At 48.0% G+C, this 22,060-nt stretch overlaps 1 protein-coding gene across 1 annotated transcript in view; it reads left to right on the top strand.

The window, feature by feature from the left end:
* Window positions 1–22,060, top strand: part of TMOD1 (tropomodulin 1) — a 68,697-nt gene that overhangs the window by 3,620 nt on the left and 43,017 nt on the right. Inside the window, exon 2 of the mRNA XM_024734414.1 lies at window positions 5,621–5,771. Coding sequence (XP_024590182.1) covers window positions 5,628–5,771 — 144 coding nt within the window. The 5' untranslated portion in view covers window positions 5,621–5,627. The remainder of the gene's footprint in view (window positions 1–5,620; window positions 5,772–22,060) is intronic.

The raw sequence follows: 22,060 nt of genomic DNA, 5'->3' as shown, positions 1-22,060 counted from the left end.
AAGAATCAACTTTGTTTGTAAATCCACCTCCCTTCACTGTGGCTGAAATAGCAAGATGGTATAACTGGAAAATATTCATTTGAACTTGTGACTCAGCTCTTCCTGACCTCAGGGAAATGCAGTCCATAAATCAAGATACCTCTCCAGAGCCTCCTGCCGCAGTGTCCCCTGGGGCAGATGCTGGAAGAGCCATTAACACAAGTGACGGCACCCACCTCCCGTGAAAGATCTAAAAGTGCATTCGGTGCTCCAGGAGCTGCCCTGTCTCAGAGCTTTCATTCCTGAAGCTTCCTGATGGATGGCCTCAGCCCTTGACCCACTCATTTTTACCATCCAACCTGCCTGGTTTTACTTCCTGGCACAGCTTGTAAATTCTATTATTTTCATATTTAGCAGAAGCTTAAGGTTTCTGCCACTGAGAAGCAGGGAGGCCAGATGTGCCAATAGTGTAAAATGCACAGGATTTGGAAGACTTCAGTTTTTAAACGCGTTTTTAATTTATTGAGCTGTCCTTTTCTTTTCCTCACCAGCTCTTACTCAGGACCCAATTTGTAAAGCAGGCAGCAGCGGCGCGGTTCTGCCTTGGGCAGCCTCATCACCCCTTCCTGTCCCATCCCTCCCCTCTTGGGTTCCCAGCCCTCCCAGAGTTTTCCACGTTAAGGAAGGGGAAACAGAGGACCTGAGAAGAGAAGGGACTTGCCCCAAGTTCCAAGGACACTAGAGCAAAGCCCAAATGTGCTCATGCCCTCCTAACACCTTTACCAAGCACAGGACTAGGCACTGGGGCCATGAGGACAAGACGCATGTCCTTACCGGGCGAACATTACAGACAGATGATAGTGTATGGGGGAGCAGGGGAGGGGGGCGGAGAGGCAGCGGCCCCGCCGCAGCCTCATAATAATGTGGCTAATATTTGTGGAGCCGGCGTTGACCACGCCCCAGCCCCAGGCTGGACGTGATTTTCAACTTTTTATTTTAGCAGCTGAATCCTTTCTTCAAGAGAAACCTTATGTGGAACCCTCCATAAATCAGACAGTACAGGGGTGAGCCCTCTTGCTTAGCCTCTCCTATTTAACCCCCTGAAGGGGCTCTGGAAGAGCTTTCTCAGAGCCTGAGCTCTCCCCTGAGCACAGTTTAAAGACCACCCAGGGGGATAGGTTACAAGCAGAATTTCCGGGTCCATTTATGCTTATTTTACAGATGAGCAAACAGAGGCCCAGAGGAGGGGAGGGATTCAGTGAGGGTCACCCAGGGAGTTACCACCACAACTGGCACACCAGCCAAAGTCCTCTGAATCTCAGGTCTGTGTCCATCTGTGACACCTCTTTTACGAGGAAACAGGGGCCTTTTACTAACAGCTATAAAATACCATCTCTTCCAAACCATCTTTTTTTTTTTTCTCTCTTCTTTTGGCCGCGCCGTGCAGCTTCTGGGATCTTAGTTCTCCGACCAGGGATTGAACCCAGGCCCTTGGCAGAGAGAGCATGGAGTCCTAACCATTGGACTGCCAGGGAGTTCCCCCAAGCCATCTTTTAAAGCTGAGCTTGCAGTGGGCTCTATTAACGTGGTGTTTTCACCTCCCTCCTGCCCTGTCTGTCCCCCACCTCCAGTTCTTCCACATCACTGACCATAGGAGAAGAATCTCACCTTAGAGAACTGTCCCTGGGAGCCAAGTAGATGAGAGTGGCTTGAAGCTGACAGCTTCATAGTTTACCTTAGGAGTTCTCCGTTCCTCTCAGCTTATTTAATGTGATGCCTCATCGCTCTGTAATATTCACAGGACACTTGGCATTAGAAAGGGCCTTTTAAATCCTTTGAAATAGGAGTTTTAAATTCATCGGCACCGTGGAGTGTGTAAGCGGAACATTAACTTTCCTGTGTGCGCAAAGATGGAGACTTCTTCAGGAAATGTAATGATCGCATCCCTCGGGGTGGCATCTCTGGAGGTAGCCTGCTACCCAGCTCCATCCCCCCTCCAGCAGGCCCCATAGTTGCCACCTACCCCTCTCTTCTTGCTCATTCCCAGCTCCTTTTTTCCCCGGGTGGCTTTGACATGGATTCCTCTCTCCCCTGTTCCCTTGTACTGGCTCGTCCCTTTCTCCAGGGTCTGCCCATGACTCTTTCTAAGGGTTTTAGTGCAAACCATCTAGGAAAAATGAGTCAACCGGCCAAGGTAACAAGCATGGGAAGCTCCTAGGGTTCCAAACCTGTCCCAGCTGGTTCTGTCCCCCAGCCCCTTCTTGTGTGAGTCTGAATGGCTCTCCATATGACCCAGAGGTGAATCTAAGGCTGTGTTTTCCAAACGTTCCACGAGATTCCAGTTCCAGGAGCAGTTTCTCAGAGACATGGGTTCATGGTCCAAAGGACAGGGAAGTTCTGCTTGTACCCTCCCTGTCTTGGCGACTGACATCCGTTGTGGGAAAGCAGACCAAGGGTTTTGAGAAGTCAGGCAGAGTAGAGAGCCCTGTGCAACTTGGTACAACCCAAGACCTGTTTGAGCACCAGAAGCGTGTTTTGCAGCCCATCTGAGAGATGCTAATTCGGAGGTGTGTCTGTGAGTTGATTCTGGAAGCCTCCGAGCCTTTACTAGGGTCCTCTTGGCCCTGGGATGGAGACCACAGGGCCTCTCCCGGCTCCACTCAGGAAAATCCAAATTAGGTTATTCTCTGAGAGGCGTCAGGAAGGTTTTTTTTCCATCTATACCAGAGCATCGTCAGCTGCTTGTGCTTTCTTTGGAAGTAAATAGAAATGAATCAAGCCGGGGTGGGGGGGCCATTTATGGTCTGAACATTGCATTCTTGGGGTCTGGTCAAAGGAAGACGTCAGACCAAGCTGAGCCATTCTTAGAAAAAAGGATGGCACTGGCCTTTTCTGTATTTGGGAAGCAAGTCCTTTCTTATCAAGCCAGCTGTCACACACTCGGATTTCTCCTACAAAGAGGCCCACACATGCACAAACTTATATTAATAACACGTATCTCTGCTCTCTTTCTGAAATGGAGGCTTTTTCGGTAGCCTAGTCAACTTTGGTTTTTGTTTATTTTTAATTACTTTGTTTCAAATTAACAATTAATCCCAGCTTTTTGATTGATAAGTTGGTTATCTTTTCCTAGGTTTTGTTTCTCTCTACTCTGGAAAATTCCATCAGTCATTTCACAGATGAGCCACGGGTTTTGTTTGTGTTTGTTTCCATTGGGGTCTAAAACCACAAAACACTGTGAGGAAGGTGATACTGATTGTATTAGTTTGATACAGCTGCCGTGACAAAGTACCACACACTGAGTGGCTTAAACAGCAGAGATTTTTTTTTTTTTTTTTTTTTTTTTTAACGGTACGCGGGCTTCTCACTGCTGTGGCCTCTCCCGTTGCGGAGCACAGGCTCCGGATGCGCAGGCTCAGCGGCCATGGCTCACGGGCCCAGTCGCTCCGTGGCATGTGGGATCTTCCCGGACCGGAGCACGAACCTGTGTCCCCTGCATCGGCAGGCGGACTCTCAACCACTGCGCCACCAGGGAAGCCCCAAATAGCAGAGATTTTTGTCTCAAAGTTCTGGAGACTAGATGTCCAAGATCCAGGTATTGGTAGGGTTGGTTCCTTCCAAGGGCTGTGAGGGTCTGTTCCAGGCCTTTACTCCAGCTCCTGGTGGTTTGCTGGTAATCTTTGGTATTCCTTGGCTTGCAGAAGCATCACCCCCATCTCTACCTTCATCTTCACATGGTGTTCTTCCTGTGTGCCTGTGTAAATTTCCCTTCTTTATAAGGACATCAGTCCTATTGGATTAGGGACCCCTCCTCTGGCATGACCACATCTAAACTAATTACATCTGCAACAACCCTCTTTCCAAGTAACTGTCACATTCTTACTTGGAATGTGGTTCTAGGTTACTGAGGTACAGGGGGTTAGAACTTATATGAATTTGGAGGGGACACAGTTCCACCCATAACATCAACTCTGTACATAATAACACATTTCATTCTGCAGCATTTACAAATGCTCTGAGCTGCTGCCTCACCCTTTAGCCTGTCAGCCTCAGAAACAAAAGCTGAGAGCTCAGCTCACGCAGGCTGCAGGACAGGTGGGAACTGCCTTAGACACAGAGATGCTAGCAGCTCCTGCAGCAAGCTGACACTGTCCATTTTCCAAGAGAAGAGCACAGAATGTCCTCAAGGTGGTCTGATTGGACCACCAATGGCAGGTGAGAACTGGAATTGGGTTCATTTCAGTGAAAGACTTCCTGCTGTGTGCACAGCCCTGTGTCAGGCCCTCGGGAGAGTGGGGTGGAGCAAACCCAGGCCCTGCCCATGAGGAAGCCGCAGGAGGCAGACGTGCGAGCTGCGTGCAGAGGGGTGGGTGCAGTGCTGTGGCCGTGATGAACTTTGCTCAGAGAGGGGACACTGAGGCTTCACAGAGGAGGTGATGTGTGAGCTGGGCTTGTCATGTTATCAGACAGTTCCAGCCAAGCTGGGGGACAGAAGGGCTTAGGGCCCCATTGTGTCTCCCGGGTTAGGTGACAGGCAGTGTGGTGTAGTGGGGAGCACTGGGGTCCGGTGACAGGGGTTCTGAGTCAAGCCCTAGGTCATCCCTCAGTTTCTTTGTTGATAAAAAGGTGTTAGTTAAAAAATTCAATTTACAGGGTGTGGCATCAGGATTGAATGAGTTCTCAGGTGTGAAAGTGTCATGGTTATGGAAGTAGCAGAGATAGGATACAAACACAGGTGTTAGGTGTCATCTGTGCCACAGAGAATATGCAGTAGCCTTCTCTCGCAAGGAGAGCAGCTGGGAAGCGGCAGACCTGGACTCCCACCCCCTCGATCAATCACTTCCTCCCTCTGAGCCAGCTCCCTGGGGGGGTGAAGTGAGAGGTCTGGACCAGGCGATCTCCTTCTGGCCATGAAGTTAGGTGACTCTATGAAAAGGTGCCTGGTACAATGGCTAGAGCCACGTGGGCTTGGAAAGCCAGCAGACTGGGGTTCAAATGGTGGTCCTGTCCCCTCTTGGTAGTGTGATTTGTGTGAGTCACTCAGCCTCCTCATCTGCAAGATGGGGATAAATGCCTACCTCAGAGGTTAAATTAGAACGTCCTTGGGAATTACTTAACGCACAGCTTGGCCTATGGTAGTCAAAGTTAGCTATTACCGTCAGCTGCTTCTTGTGAGGACTGAATGAGATGTTGTAGGGGAAGGGCCTGCATGCAGCAGGTGCTTAATTAACCACTGACACTTCCCCTGCTTTTAAGATCAGCCTTGGCAGAATTTCCATCGTTCATGTTTTCCATCAGGGTGTGGGGTGAAGGGTGGAGGGTTGTACAGAAAATTTTCGAACTATTTGAAGAATAAAATAGTTTTCAGGCAGTCGTAAGCCATTTATAATCACCTATTACTTGTAACTAATGGCCATGCCAATTACAACAATTACAAGTCGTTAAATTGCAAGCCCTCAGGACTTTTACCTTGCAAGGTTTATGAGATAATTAGTCCAACTTAATACAGGATTCCAGTATAGTAATTATTATCCTGACAATTCATAAAACATGCCCATGGCTCCATGTGAGTGACAAGCATCTATTTGCTCTGAGAGCAAATCCAAGAAGGGTCTTTCTAAGATTTTTCTCTTTCTGGTAGGTCATAGATGGGAACAGAAAGTTCTTCTACGATGTCGTACAGACGAGAACTAGAGAAATACCGTGACCTGGATGAAGATGAAATCCTTGGAGCCCTTACAGAAGAAGAGCTGAGGACCCTGGAAAATGAGCTGGATGAGCTGGACCCTGATGTGAGTAGACACTAAAGGGGACACGTTGTCACAGTTGCAAGGACAGCAGCCATTACCACCTAGGGGAGGGGTAGGCCGACTTCCTGAAGTACCACTTTCCCTTTCCCACTATGACAATAACATTGGAGTAACATTGCCTTTGCAGGTGCGTGTGTGAGTGTGTGTTGTATTAGTCAGGGTTCTCTAGAGAAACAGAACCATTAGGAGGTGGGAGATTATATATATATATGTATAAAGAAATTTATTATAAGTAATTGGCTCACATGATTATTGAGGTTGACAAGTTCCAAGATCTGCAGTTGGCAAGCTGGAGACCCAGGACAGCTGGGAGTGTAGTTCTAGCCTGAGTTCAAAGGCCTGGGAACCAGGAAAGCTGATGGTATTGTTTCAGTCAAATAACTGGCAGGCTCAAGACCCAGGAAGAGCCAGTGCTTTCAGTTCAAGTCCAAAGGCAAGAAAAAAAACAAAACACAAAAGCAATTACCCAGCTCAAAGTAATCAGGCAGAAGGAAATTCCCCCTTTGCTGGTAGGAGGATCAGCTTTTTTGTTCTACATGTATTCAGACCTTCAACTGATTGGGTGGGGCCCACCCACATTAGGGAGGACAATCTGCTTTACTCAGTCTACCAATTCAAATGTTAATCTCATCTAGAAACCCCCTTACAGACATACCCAGAATAATTGTCTAAACACCTGGGCACCCCATGGCCCTGTCAAGTTGAGACATAAAATTAACCATGACAAGTCCACTCCTAGTCAACTTGGCACCCATACACATCTCCTTAAACCATACTTATCTCCAAATAAAGACAATAACAAGGTCATAATTCTGCCTAACATGATACAACTATCCTGTGTATAACCTGCCAGAAGAAGAGGTAAAGTCCTTGAGTACTGTTTACTTTTCTCCTTGATCTCCCATAATTTAATACTATGATGTAAAATTAACAATACTTAGATACCACCATATAAAACCAATACATCTTGTGTTTCATGTTAAGAGAATAAGAGAGGGAAGAAAACAAAGATATTTACTTAATACACATACATAGACTCACACATACACAAACATGTTCATAAAAAAATACAGAGGAAATACTCCTGACCACACTGTCCTCGTTTCTCTAACTGGTCATGTGGTCACAGCTGGTATTTTTTTTTTTTTTTTTTTTTTTTTTTTTTTTTTTTTTGTGCTGTGCACGGGCCTCTCACTGTTGTGGCCTCTCCCGTTGCTGAGCACAGGCTCCGGACGCGCAGGCTCAGCGGCCATGGCTCACGGGCCCAGCCGCTCCGCGGCATGTGGGATCCTCCCGGACCGGGGCACGAACCCGTGTCCCCTGCATCGGTAGGTGGACTCTCAACAACTGCGCCACCAGGGAAGCCCCACAGCTGGTATTTATAACTACCTTCTTCCACTGTCCATTCTGTACTTCCCTCACCTTCAGCAACCATAGCCTCAGCTGGGTGTGGTTCTTTGCCTGGCGGAGTGAACCTAGTTCCGAAGGGCCTGGACCATTAGTAGTCCTGCCTGGATTGAGTTGTTATAGTTTTCCATTGACTCTAATCACAGGTCCTGGCAATACTAAGAAAGCCCTAAGGAATCTCCTGTATTACAGACATACTCTTCTTTACCTCCCTTGTGGAGCAGCAGTCTGATTTACCCTTGGTAACCAGGACCAATCACCCCAGCCGGTACAGAAACTCCCTCTCTGCCTCTTCATTCAGAGGCATAAGGAGCCCAAAGTGGCAGTCTTAACCTCCAATCCAATGGAATCACTGCTATGTCTCCTAGTGGAAGCATTCCTCCCTTTGGAACTAACTAAGACCTTGAGGCCAGCAGAGCATCAGGTCACAGGAACAGGATGCACAACTTTTGCCAGTGGGTCACTAGGGGGACCACTGGTAATAGTGAGCGGTGCTACTCCCATTTCTGGACCCGTGAATCCTGGCCGTGGGAGGAGAAGCGCCATATATTGGACTCTTATTCAGAGCATGTACAGGCTCCTAGAGATACTTGCCCCAGTCCCGCAGGGTATTGCCACCTAGCTGTACTGCAGCTGAGCCTGCAAAAGCCAAGTCCACCGTTCTGTCAAGCCCGCTGCCACAGGATGGTGGGGAATATGTGTCAGGTAGCACACGTAAGTGTGTTTAATACTCAGAATTTGCCTCTGCAGTGAGGTTACGGCATCACAAGGCAGGAGGCTCCCTGGTCATGTCTGTGGTTTGGCCGGTCACCATGGAGCTGTCAGCAGAGCTGAGGGAGGTGGCTATTTCAGGTACCCCGGCCAATGCCCAGCTCAGAGAAGGGAGAGAATGAATGTTACTGAATCAAGTGAATTTCCCATTTGATATATTTTTAAATTAAAAGTGGGATATTTCATGCCTTTTAAAAAAAAACCTGTCACTGCTCAACCCTAGTTTAACAGTGATCCATACAAGAAAACACTACCATTTCACTAACCCTCAAGTAATTGCAGCTAGTGTAGAGGGAATGTAGGTTAGCAGGGAATATGCAGGACTAGAGGTTAGGTGTCCCAGGTGCAACCCTGGCCCTGTCTCTTACATTCGTGTGATCTTGCGCCAGTTGCTGTCTGTCCCTAAGCTTCAGTGTCCCCATCCATGAAATAATGGAGTTGGTTGGTCCCATTCAAAGCTAAGCTTCCATGAGCTTATAACCTGGTCTTATCTCCAGGTTTGATTAAATGTCTTCTTTCTAGATAACCCAGAATCCTTGTTTAGGGGTGCTGGGCCCTAGGCCACACAGAGTGACAAGCCCCTCCAGCAATGTGCTCTCATCTTGCTATTCACGACTCCTGCTGCCCCCCACCCCCGACCCCGCCAGGAGGAGACGGTCCCTGAGGTGAGGCTGCTGGGGTTGATTAGAAGACAGCGTTGGTGGGAGAGCCTTGGGTTCCTCCTTCCCCTGCACCACCGCTTTCCATTAGCCTGGGTTTCCATAAAAACCAGTGATGTAGGGAAGAAACAATCAAGCTTCCAGCTTTAGTGCTATAAAGTTATTCTGTTCTAATTCTATCCTAGATCACCGTTGTATAGAATTGCAAGAGCAGATAATTTTAAAAAGTGAGAACTAAAGGAGGATGTAGCTACTTCTAGTCAATTCAGTAAACATGACTCAGTTACCTGCCATGCGCCGACCCCTGTGCGGCCACCAGCAGGGGAGCCTAGCGGGGATTCTGCCCTTCAGGCCCTCCATCCAGTGGGGAGCGGGCATAATAAACCGTGTCCTAAGTGGGAGCACTCAGGGAGAGGATTAATTCTTTTTGGTGGGAGGCTTCACAGAATAGGTGATACTGGGACTGGGTCCTGGATTTTTCAAAGTCAAGAATAAAAACAAAGAATTCTATGCTGAGTGAAGGTCACAAGCAAAGGCTCATGTACAGCAAGTAATTGGGGATGGGGAGTTTAGGCGTGGTTTCTGTGGAGGGCTCGCTGAGCCTGGAAGGGGGTTTGGGCTAGATATGGGGGCAGAGGGGTGCAAGGAAGACTAAAGAGTTTGGACTTTTCTCAGCAGGCCCAGGGAGTCCCGAAGGCAGAGAGTCAGTGGACTTGCTGACTAAGGACAGATGGACTGGAGGAGAGGCTGGGGAGATGGGTGAGAGGTGGAAGGGCTCCCATGGTAGTGACAGAGATCTTTCGTGAAGATAAGGAAGGGCCCCTGCCCCTCTCCACAACCCTTCTGCCATCTTGCAGAATCTTTGCTGTTTTCAGGGTGAAGCACAGACTCCCAGGAGCCCCCAGAGCCTGCTGCCTCTGGCCTTGGGGCTGTTGGAGTTGCCCTGAGCCCCTGGATGGGGGCGAGTTTAGATTAGGCTGTGGCTACAAATTGGGTAGGTGATGACAAGGGTCAGAGCCAGGCAACAGACCTGGGAGTGGGAAGGGGGCAGATGGAGGAGCCCTCTCAGAACCGGGAGTGGAGCCCCTAAGGACTGGGGAGCCCCTAAGGACTGCTTGAGCCCCAGCTAGGAGCTCCATTTCACTTCTAAACTGGCAAATGGCCTCACCCCTAATATCAGGGTGCCTGGCCCTAGCAGCAGATTCCCAGGGCCTCTGTACCGTCACACAGCCAGCTGCCCCGAGCCCTTCTCACCGGTGATTAACAGGAAGGTATGCGTGTGAGCACTGGAGGGCTGGAGAAGCCGGTGAGGTGCAGAGAGCTGACTGACTTGCTCAGCGTCACAGGACCAGGGCATGGAGACTCAGATTTCACACAGGCTCCAAAGTGTGGCACCTCCCCCTCTGGCAGGAGGAAGGTACAAGTGCACTTGAATTTCAGAGTAGGGTTGGGCAATCCGAGACCTGTGATCCTCATAGCATTGTGGCTTCAAATGGACATTTTCAAAGCCCCCTTTCTCTCTAAGTTCAAGAAAAAGAGGAGAGAAATCAGAGCAAGGATAGGAGATAACGGAGACTAGTGGGGTTTTTGTCCCCATCTAACAATTAGCCCTTCACTGAGATGTCTCTGTTACCTGATTTGCAAGTCAGGATGGGAGTTTTGAAAAGATCTAGTGGGGCTCCATTCTTTCTGAGAGCACAAACATTCCAGCTCGAGTTTCACCTGCCCTCAGCCCATGTTCTGAAATCACAGCACAGGGAGAGGTCAAACAGGAGGGGCCTCCGAGCCCCTGGCCGGGAGGGGATGCAGAGACCGGCAGGTGTCCAGCCATCCAACTTACAGAGCAGAAACTGAGCCCAGAGAGGGGAAGGAACTTGCTGTGGTCACAGGCCCGAGCAGAACCAGTCCAGGACCGCTGCCCTCTCTCTTATACCCTGTACTCCTCCTGTTTTAATTCTGGTTTAACAAGCGCTTATATGGCACTTTTTATGTGCAGACGCTGTTCTAGGCACTTTGAAAATATGAATTCATTCAACCGTCATCCTAATCCTATGGTGCAGGCACTGTTATCCTGCCCATTTTACGGATGAGAAAACTGAGAGCTGAAGTAACTTGTCCAGGAAACTGAAATGAGGCAGTGGCAGAGCCATGACACGGCTCTAAAAGTTCACGTCTTAGTCACACCGCTATAAGGCTTCACTGGAGTCTTCAGGAAGATAGTTTGAGCCACGGATGTGCCCTGGTTTTGTAGTTGGGGAAGGTGGTGTATGAAAAATTATCCCCTTTTCTTCCTAGAAACAGTCTGAGATGCAGAGGTCCTTATTCAATCTTGGCTCTGCCCCCAACTTTGGCAAGTGCTTTTCCCTCTTTGGATCTCAGTTTCCCTATCTGCAAAATGGACACAGTGGGCCTAGATGCCCTCTGACACCCCCTCCAGCTCTAACTGTCTCTGATTTTATGAGCAGTTCCTGGCAATCTTACGACCTGAATTCGGCTAACAGGTAATGTCTCAGGAGGTTATGTTTTCAGTGATGCAGTTGTTAAGCCCCCGTGTCATGTGACACAGTAGAGTACACAGAGTTGGAAAGCTGCTTTGTTTGCAGCAGAGGACTCCAAACTTGGGCACAGTTAAAAAAAAAAAGTCCCCCAAACTTTCTCTCTCTTAGTCTGCGTCCTGGAAAAACTCAAGCTTATCGTGAGATTGTTGCACTTGGACTCCCACGGGAGAGGAATGCTCCATGTGCTAAAAGTATCTGCTGTTGACTGATTCCCCAAGGGGGTCTGCCCTTTCTTGTCTCTCTGGAGTTAAGTGCATGCTGCTCTGAAGCTGAGCCAGCTCCTCGGTTCAGATTGCCTTTTGTACCAGGCAACAGGGAAAACGGTCAATGTACAGCGATGTTTGAGAATGACAAGTCATACTGTGACTTGGGCAGGGTACAGTGTGTGAGCTCTTATAGCATCAATAGATAGTTGACATTTACTGGGACAAAGCCCTGCATGGATTATCTTCTTTAGTCCTCTGAGAGGTTTGGTTATCAGCTCCATTTTAAAGATGGGGAAACTGAGGCTTAGAGGGATGAAGTAGCCTGCCCAGGAGCTGGGATTCCAGCCCAGAGCGTCAGACCCAGTAGCCTGTGCTGTTAACTACCACCTCCTGTGAGTGTGTGTGGGAGGACCTGGAAGGCAACTTGGAGAACAAAGCTGGGGAATTACCAGCAAATTACTTTTTTCTAATTCAGTTTCTCTTGGAGTTGTTATGTTATTTTCACCATAAATATAAATCTTAAAAAAAGAAGGAAACCACCAGCACAAAGAATTTCACTATAAATGTTACTTGTTAATGAGGCTTTGAGGAAAAGGAGTAATATTTTTTAGTGTCTCAGTAAAAGGGTCAAAATATTTACACAAGAGAAGATGGTAGAGATAACCCCAAACTTACAAAGAAATTGGGTTTTACAAGTTGATTTTGAAGTCTGCTAGTGGGAGTCTGTGACACATTACAACTATAGAGACAACAATGGAAAACAACAGGCCCCTGCAAGGCCTGAAATAATAATAATTTTAAAACTACAGTTATTTCTCTGTTGAGGTCATCTTACATGCCAGGTGCTATGCTGTTTTATGGGCATCATCTCAAAAAACCTCCACGAGGATACTATGAGACTGATCCTCATAGGTTGGGGTTGAAATCATTTTAAGAAAAGGAAATGGATGCCCAGAATCACATAGCTGGTAGGTGACAGACTACATTCAGGTAGACCTGTCTCCCTCAGCCCAAAATGTGTCAAAAGCTCTGAGACCAAGGGACCATGAACTGCAGGGAGAAATGATGGAGGAGAAAACCTAGGACTGTAGAATCTCAGAGTTAGAGGAACACTTAGACATGATCTAAGCCCCACCCCTATCCCTGTATATACAAACATGGCACAGATAAAGAATCCCTGATTTACAGAGTCCCTCCTACACACATGTCATTCACCCAGTGCTTTATGTATTTCATCAAATCCTCATACCAACCCTTTGAGGTAAGCAGTACTATCCCCACTTTAGTGATGAAAAATCAATACAACAACAACAGAAAAAACCCCTGAAACCCAGAGAAGGGAAGGGACTTGTTCAAGGTCACACAGCAAGTAAGCCGCAGCACCAGGACAAAATCCTGGGACTTCCTGTCACACTGCATGGCTTCCCACCCGACTCTACAAAATCATAAAATCCTCCATATTCATGGCCCAAATGTTATCCTATAAACCAGAGGATGCTCTTGGCTGTGCAGGAAGCAGCCACGTTTGGTCCACAGGGCTGTGGTTCTCCCTTGTAGCACAAACCAGCAGATTCACAAGCCCAGGACAGAAGTAAACAGTTGAAATGGAAAGAAATAAATCTCTGCTCTAAAAATAGGCACACATCCTTAGAAACACTGCCGGCCGTGCACAGAGCCAAGGATGGGCCTGGTGGAGTGAGGGCGAGTGAGGCCAGGTGTCAGTGTGTCCCCATCCCGCCATCTGTCTTCTGGCCCCGTGACCACCTCTCCACCCCACTGCCTTCCCCAAGACTGGCCTCCAGCCTCCCCAGAATGCCCTCCTCCCTGCCCTGCCATCGTCTCCTCCCTGCCTCTGCTGCTGGGGGACCTCTTGGATCTGGAGCCCTTCATTCTCAAGTCAGAATCCTCCCATTTCTCAAGGCCCAACCTCCCCACCTCTCCCTTGAGAAGACTTCCTGACCCTCCCCCTCCAAGCCCCCAGCACAGCACCTTTTTGACTTTGACATTTTTAATAGGAAATACGTTAAACATATAATAGAGTACAGAATACACCTATGTTTCCACTATCCAAACTTAGCAAATGTAAAAATGTTGCCTTACTTGATTCAGATCACCCTTAAAAAGAAGAAAAAAAAATTACCATAGATAAAGTTTTAACCCTCTCTTCCCACCCGCCCCCCAGTTTCTTCCCCATCTCTCCCACTGCCACACCTTCTACCTGAGAGGCAGCAAACCAGCACCCACAACATCAGGTAGGTAGGTAATATAACGAAAGGAGGAAGATGGACCAATTTTCGTGAGGCACGTGGCCATTTTGGGTCATCTTTTACTTTTCCACTCTTGAAAGAGATGTGGACATAAGAAAGAAATTTTTCACTTACCACTTTACCTTCCAAGAAGAAAAGCAACAACAGAGCCAGTGATAAATGTTAACTGTTTCTTGGCCTCTGTGTCAGAGACAGGAGGGAGTGGTGGGGACTGAGGCAAATGGGAGAGTTTGTGCTTGACTAAAGGGCACTTGCTGTTCCACTCCACCAATTGTTGCCCAGTATTGCCACGTCATCTAATTTTTCAAGAGAGGCTGGAGGGCTTCCCTGGTGGCACAGTGGTTGAGAATCCACCTGCCAACTCAGGGGTCTTGGGTTTGAACCCTGGCCCAGGAAGATCCCACGTGCCGCAGAGCAACTAAGCCCGTGTGCCACAACTATTGAGCCTGCGCTCTAGAGCCCGTGAGCCACAACTACTGAGCCTCGTACCACAACTACTGAAGCCCGTGCGCCTAGAGCCTGTATTCTGCAACAAGAGAAGCCACCGCAATGAGAAGCCCGCACACTGCAGCAAAGAGTAGCCCCCGCTCACCGCAACTAGAGGAAGCCCGTGCACAGCAACGAAGACCCAATGCAGCCAAAAATAAATAAATAAAATAATTTATTTTTAAAAATTTTAAAGAGAGAGCCTGGAAATCTGAATTTTTATGTGCAAGTTTCCTATTTGAAAATGTTGGCAGCTCATTCAAATATACAGACAAAACCAAGTTTTGGCATTTGATTGGACTATAGGTCTCCCAGTTTCCAATTCTGACTCTATTCACATGACAGATTTTTAGATAGATAGATAGATAGGTAGGTAGGTAGATAGATGAAAAGTACCTAGCCCAGTGCCTGGCACATAATAGGTGTTTAATAAATGTTTGTTGAACCTGAATATATGATTTGCCCACTAGAATCTAGGGTTCTTGCAACTTAGAGCCACACTGTAGCACCACAGGTACAGTTGTGCAAGTTTTGCACTGCACAACTCCAGCAACCACTGTTCACATAAAGCAGAGAACATATAATGCCCTTGGAGTTGTGCCAGTGTACAACTTGCACAACCAGATGCAGCTGCCCTGACAGAGTCTCCCCATAATGCAGTGTCTGTTCAGTGGAATGAAAGTGAACAATTATGCCCTGTGGTGATAAAACTGATTGTCATAATCTGTTTCTAAGATAGAGTTCAAGGCTTTATTCTGAGGTTTCAAGCTAAAGGAGATCTTGACCATTTTACAGAAAGGAAATTCAAAGTCAGAGAGCACCAGTGCCCTGTTTGTGGCCTCAAAGCCCTGGGATGAGAACCCAGGCTGTCAGTTAGAATGCAGTTTAGCTGTAAGTAATAGAGATTCAAAATAACATGATGTAAGCAGTGGTTTATTCATCTCATAAAAGTCCAGAGGTGGGCAGTCTAGGGCAGGTAGGGAGCTTAGCTCCCCAAACATCCCAGAGTCCCAGGTTCCATGCAGCTCACGTCCTTGCCATCACTAAGGTGTAGCCCCCATCCTCATGATCCAAGGTGGTGGCCAGGATAGCTGCATTCCAGGCATTAGAAGAAAAGGGGTGGGGTGGAGAAAAGGAGAAAAGCCATTTTTCAAGTACCTTTTAAGGAAAGTTACTGGAAGTTGCCACTGGACAGTTCTCATACCATGACCCAACCTAGCTGCAAGGGAGCCTGGGAAAAGTAGTCCTTAAATCTAAGTGGCCATGTGCTCAGCTAAGGGTGGAGTGCTTTTATTACTGGAGAAGGGGAGATATGATATTGGTGACAATTTGAAGTCTGTCACTATGGGTTTGCCAGTCTGATGGCCTGATGTTCTGCTCTGCCAAAAGTTCTGAGGAGGAGTGAGAGGAGTTGCTAGGAATTTAAATCCAGATCCCCAAAGGAAACATTACAAAGGTCTTACTCTCTAGCTTGGCGTTTTCCAAAATCTCCATCAGTAAACTCTGGTCCCATGGTGGGCACCTGCACTCTAGCACCCTTCATAATGCATCCCCTTCCCCAGACCTGCTTGGGGCAGCAGCTGGGTGCCCAGCAAACAGCTCAGGGCAGCAGGTGTGATGCTGACTTGAAGGGTGTCCAAGAAATACCATCTTTTCCCTGCTGGAGCATCAGTGCTGTGTGATTCTGGACAATTCAGAACACATTAGCGCTCACTGCTTGGTGCTGGAGATTCAGAGATGACTAGGATACGTCCCAGCTGGCCTTTGAGGGGCATTCAGTCTCCCTGGGGAGAGGGATACCGCATAAATGTGCTCCAAGACAAATTAGAAGGAACATTATATAAGAATTGGCAAGATGCCTCAGGGTGTTTGGAAAGAGAATCACCAGATCAGTGCCGGGAGCACAGCAAAGGCTGGACAGGGTGCCCAAGGGAAGGGCTTTGAAGGGTGTATGCAGGGAGGGGAGGAGGGATGGAATTCCAGGCACAGAGCACAGCCTGAGCAATGCCCTGGCAGGGTGAGGGTGTGGGGCACGGCTGCGGAATGCGGAGCAGCCTGGAGTGGCTGGAACATGGAATACTTAAAGATGAGAAGATCGGGAGGCTGGAGTAGGTTGAGGTCAAATCATGAAAAGCTCTCCATGTCTGGCTGATGAATTTAGTCATGATTCTGTGGGTTAGCAGAGGTGCTGAGCATTTGTGCGTGTGTTGGGGAGTGACCCTGTCAGATGCGCCAGTTGGTGCGGTCCGTCTGGCTGATAGAAGGGGAAGGGAGTGCAGATGGAGAGGCCAGAGGCAGGGAGGCCAGCCTGAGGCTACTCTGATGGTCCCAGCAAGAGACAGCACAGCTTGAACTAGGCCGGTTCCCCTCGGATGGAGACGTTTCCAAACCCTGCAGCCTCAGACTCCTTCCCCTGGCGAGCCACACCCCCTCATCCTGCCAAGCCTCTGTCTCCGCGGTGCTATCCCCCGGTAACATCCCCCTCCTCTCTTCTCTTACCCCGGCTGTCCTGCCTAGTGCCCTGGGACTCACTCAGCTCAGGAGCCACCGCCTCCAGGAAGCCCGGGTAGAGTAAGCTGCTCACACTTGGGCATGTCTCCCTCTCTTGGGCCCCTGTGGAGCGCAATCACTCATTCATTGTCTCAGGGTGCCCCGCACAGCAGGGAACGTGGAACATTTTCCTTGTACAGGAGGCAGAAAAGGAGGATTAGGAGAATGCCGGGAAGGGAAGGTTTGGCCTCACCTTGTGCCATGAACAGCAGAGAGACACAAAGTGTGCTGTCGTGAGCAATAGGTTCCACCACAAACAACTACTGGGCTTGGGCTACGAGGGTGCCTTTGGATGTCAGCACGAATACCCTGTAAAGCTGTCCGGGGGATGTGCTAGCTCCTGGGCTTCACCAGTCCTGCAGCAGGGTCATGGTGGCTGAGGCAAAGGCCTGGCTCTTTCTGGAGAGAACAGGAAGAGAGGAGGAGGTCCAGAGTGCGTTGGGCGGGTGGATGGGTGGAGAAAGGGGGCTTATTAGAGGTCTGGACCCGCTTGTCCCGTCTGTGACCGAAGCACGAGTGCTGTGCTCTCAGGCTAGGTTCTGCCATATGTGACAAGAAAGCTCTGCTGAAGCCCCACTGAGTGACCTCTAGTGGGATCTGGAAGCTGCTGGTGAACAGGGCAGAGGCGGGGTGCTCTGTCTCCTGACGGGCCCTGAGGCACTGGGGGCCACGCTTTACACTAGGGGAATCAGATCTGAAAGATAATTGGAAAATAAAAGTCCTCAAGGCCACTTGAAAAAAAGCATTTGGGTCAAATACCTTGTAAAAGGTAACTGGATGGCTGACTGGCCTGTTTAATGTTCAGGCTGCTGCTGTGGTGGACGGGGGGAAAGGGCAGGCTGAGGTTGTTTGAAGCAGGAGGGAGAATTCTGAGAATTCTACCTCCTGGGCTTCACTCTTACCCAGGACAGTAACTCCATGCATGTAGAGGTCAGGAGGATAGGCTTGGGGTGGAGGGGCCAGAAAAACCCCAGCCAACACGGGACTTCAGCGGGGCATCCGGAGGTGAAATGTTTCTGGTTACGTGAGCAGAGCTGCAGAGGGACCTTCCCTGGGTACACAGGAAGCACCAGGGGAGCCGGGAGGTGCTGAGATCACAAAGGTCCCAGGGCCGCCTGAGGAGTGGCAGTTATCCCGGAGGCCATGGGCAGGGAGTGCCACTGGGTCCTCCCCACCATGCCAAGCACAGTGTCTGGGTGTCTGCTGAGCCATCTCAGGCAATGCCTGCTGGTTCCTTCGCAGAGGGATGGGTGTCTGGAGGCTGTTAGGAGCATTGTTTCTGGGGCTGTCGTTAGGGAATGGCAGGGAACAGCCAGGGACACATCTGGTTTATTGTGAGGAGTCTCCCTCATGCCCTCAAAGCCTGGGTGTTTCTTGAGCACCTGTGTTAGACTCAAAAAATCCAGGCTCTAGAGCTTTCCGTTGACCCTAGGAAGGGGCAGGGCAGAGGAAGGGGGAGTGGAATAAACCACACAGTGTGGTTGACTCATTAACCAACAAACCACTCAGTAAACCCCGTGGTTGACTCATTCAGCCTTGAGAGGTTATACTGCAGACCTCTCACCGAGCCCTTCACCACCCCGCCTGTCACACAGCACCTGTCCCTGCCATGCCTCCGTGCCTCAGTTTCTCCACCTGTAAACGGAGACCAGTGTGATAAAGAGGTGCGCTCCGGAGAGGCAGCCTGGTTCTCACACGGGGCCACATCTGGTTTCCAGGATCCGTTCTTAGAGGAAGGCAGCCGGGTGGGATGGAAAGCTTTCTGGGGCTTGGAACTCAGGAGCCCAGGCTCTCGGTCCACGTGTGACCTCAGGCAAGGCCCTTGCCCTCCCCAGCCCTCGCTGCCAATACCCGATAAAGAGCGCGGTCCACCCTCTTCCAGGGGGCTGTGTATGGTTCAGTCACAGAACAGAAACCCAGGACTCCTGGAGCCCAGCCCAAGGGGGGGGACACATTGTACATTCCCTTGTTCTTAGACGTAGTTGATTTATGGACGAAAAGTGATAAAATTCCTTGTTTTTTGTCATTGTGAAGAACCAGGTTAAAGGACGTTGTATATATGCTAAGCCACTAGTCTGAAGACAATCATACTGATCCTTGAGAAGCCAATTATGTGCAGTGTCACCTATATATCAGCTCAGGCTTCCTCGCTGTGTGGCTAACAAGCTGTGTGACTTTGGGCAAGTGACTTCAGTTTCCCTTGCCTCAGTTTCCCCAACTGAAAATGAAAGAATTGGCCCAGAGGCTGTCTCAGGGCTTTGCAGCTCTGAGCTGCCAGGAGTCTATGATCCTTTTAATACATTGTATGTGTATGTGTGTGTGTGTGTATGTGTTGCTTGTGTGTGTGCTTCTACCCCAGCCCGCAGTAGTTCTAGCCAGGACGGAGTCGCTCATAGCCCCAGCTATCTATAATTAGATAATTATAGTGATAATTGTGCAGTGGCCTTTACTTCACCTGTTTGCAGGGTGTTAGAGCTCCTAACAACGCAGTTGAGGATTTGTCAGTTTTCATTGTCCTGTGGGCAGCTGGACTCCAGAGCTCGGGTGAGAAAATTAGGCTAAGATGTTAACCTGTCAGGCTGCACATCCGAGTTTTAATTTTACAATGTTAAAGGGAAGTCACCATTTAAAAAACCACAAGTAGGGAACTACAGGAAGAGATTGCCTAGTTTTTCCCTCTGTGATTATTTCCAAGAACATATTAAACTTTTGATTCGTTTTTAATTTTTTTTTAAAACCTCTAAATTAAAAACCCATGTATACAACCTCTTTCTTCCTCTGGCCCAGAGCCTGAAAGGAGCAAGACATTCAGTGATCATGTGTGGAATAAATGAATGAGTATCTTGACTTTCTCTACCTGGAATTTTAGTCTGATAGGAACCTCAGATCAGAGGTGGCAAAGTGGCAGCCCATGGGCTGGGACTGGCCTGCATCTGTGTTTTATTTGGTCTGAACATTGTTCTTAAAATATTTGGATCATGTGTCAATATTTAAAAATCAAGAGCTTTCACCTAAAGTTGAGCAGATCTAAGAACACCACCCACATTCTTACACGGCGGTAATTAGCTCCAATGTGCCACAGTCCTCCCCACTCCCAAGCGCATAACAGCTATAATTTTATATTTAGGCTAAGATCAGAGAGTGTCTAGAAATTCTTCCTCCTTAAAACTAACACTAACTTTCCTGTCAGGCTATAATAAGGAGATCGCCCAGGCATTAGTCACTGCCCTCCTCACACAAGTAAATTTCCAATTGTAAGTAATATATATTGTACCAAATATATTGTACCAAAGCTGTCTCCTAAAGCAAATCTCACCCGTAACCCACCGGTCTTTGGACTGAAGATGTCCATGTGATGTGTGTGTGTAAATACAGATTCCCCTCATGCAGAAGCGATATATGTCTTGGAGGAGCAGACTGATGCTTTGAGCTAAATATAAAGAAAGCACGTGCCCAGCAAATTTACCCTGTGCAGACATTAAGATTAGGAGAATGAGACTTAAGTGCCTTAAAGTTTAGATCGTTCCAATTACCAGCAGGCATCATGGACGTATACGACCTTTACAGGAATGTAGAGGCTAGTTATCGACTATTCTTTGCTATTCAGTAAAGTGGACCCCACTTTAGGATCTTGATTAACCTTAAAAACTAAAACAATACATTGTTTTCCACACGTGCTGTAATTGAGACTTTTCTCTCATTTTACTCTGCTTCCCCCACTTACCTTCTGTCTCCTCAGTTATTCCAAATTAGAGAGCCCTTGGTGGGGTCCTGGTCTTACCACACTGCCTGGACACATAATAGTCACTCCATGGATGTTTGTTGGACGATTAAGAAATGAAGGAATGAAAGATACATTTCTACACATACATGTTCAACAAATACTGTCCTGGTCGAAGGTGACACCAAAATGGTTGTGGGAACTCTTTCCTCACCAACTGGGTAGGCTGGGTCTGAGAGTCAGTTTCAGGTTCTAATAGTCATCCAAGGCAGCATTTTCTTATACATTTAACTGCTCCATGATGAATTTACATAATATGGCACCTTGCTCTGTAAAACAAGACACCATATTAAATCTGGCTAGCTCTAGCCTGCCCAATCTCAGCATCATTTTTGGCCACTGACACACGAAGAGCCTGTGTTCTCAGCATTCCATGGGCATTTAATTTATTGCATTGGCCATTTTTGTAATTTTCCCCTCACTAACATAGTCCATTTTTTAAAAATTTATTTATTTTTAGTTTATTTATTTTTGGCTGCATTGGGTCTTCGTTGCTGCTCGTGGGCATTCTCTAGTTGCGGTGAGCAGGGGCCACTCTTCATTGTGGTACGCGGGCTTCTCATTGTGGTGACCTCTCTTGTTGAAGAGCACGGGCTCTAGGCGCACGGGCCTCAGCAGTTGAAGCATGTGGGCTCAGTAGTTGTGGCTCGCAGGCTCAGTAGTTGTGGCACATGGGCTCAGTTGCTCCGCGGCATGTGGGATCCTCCTGGACCAGGGCTTGAACCCATGTCCCCTGCATTGGCAGGCAGACTCCCAACCACTGCGCCACCAGGGAAGCCCCATAGTCCATTTTTAATAATGCCTTTTTTGAGATGTGAAATTCATAAAATTCACCCATTTAAAGTATATAATTCAGTGTTTCTTAGTATATTCACAGAGTTATATGACAATCACCATAGTCAATTTTAGAACATTTTCATCACCTCAAAAAGAAACCTGCTCCCATTAGCTGTCACTCCACATTTCTCACCTTCCTCCTCAGCTCTAGGCAACCATTAATCTACTTTCTGTCTCTACAGATCTGACTGTTCTCTGGACATATCATATAAATGGAATCAGACACTATGTAGTCCTTTGTGACTGGCTTCTTTCACTTAGCATGATGTTTTCAAGGTTTCATCTATGATGTAGCACGCACCAGTACTTCTTTTTGTTGCCAAATAGTATTCTGTTGTATGGATATACCACACTTTATTTATCCATTTGTCACTTGATAGACATTTGAGTTGTTTCCACGTTTGGGCTATTATGACTATAAACGTTCATGTATAAGTTTTTGTGTCAACATATTCTTTTATTTCTCTTGGGTATATACCTAGGAGTGGAATTGCTGTGTCATATGATAACTCTTAATCTTTTGAGAAACTGCCAGACTGTTTTCCAAAGGGGCTGTACCATTTTACATTCCCATCAGCAGTGTATGAGTGTTTCAATGTCTCCACATTCTCACCAACACTTGTTTTTACTCGTCTTTTTTATTATAGCCATCCTAATGGGTGTGAAGTAGTATCTCACCCTGGGTTTAATTTGTGTTTCCTTGATGGTTAATGATGTTGAGCAGCTTTTCATGTGCTTACTGGCCATTT

Source organism: Neophocaena asiaeorientalis, unplaced genomic scaffold (genome assembly GCF_003031525.2).
Source record: "Neophocaena asiaeorientalis asiaeorientalis breed wild unplaced genomic scaffold, Neophocaena_asiaeorientalis_V1.1 scaffold192, whole genome shotgun sequence".
NCBI lineage: Eukaryota > Metazoa > Chordata > Mammalia > Artiodactyla > Phocoenidae > Neophocaena > Neophocaena asiaeorientalis.
Note: the sequence above shows the minus strand (reverse complement) of the source record. Positions and strands in the feature narration are given on the sequence as shown.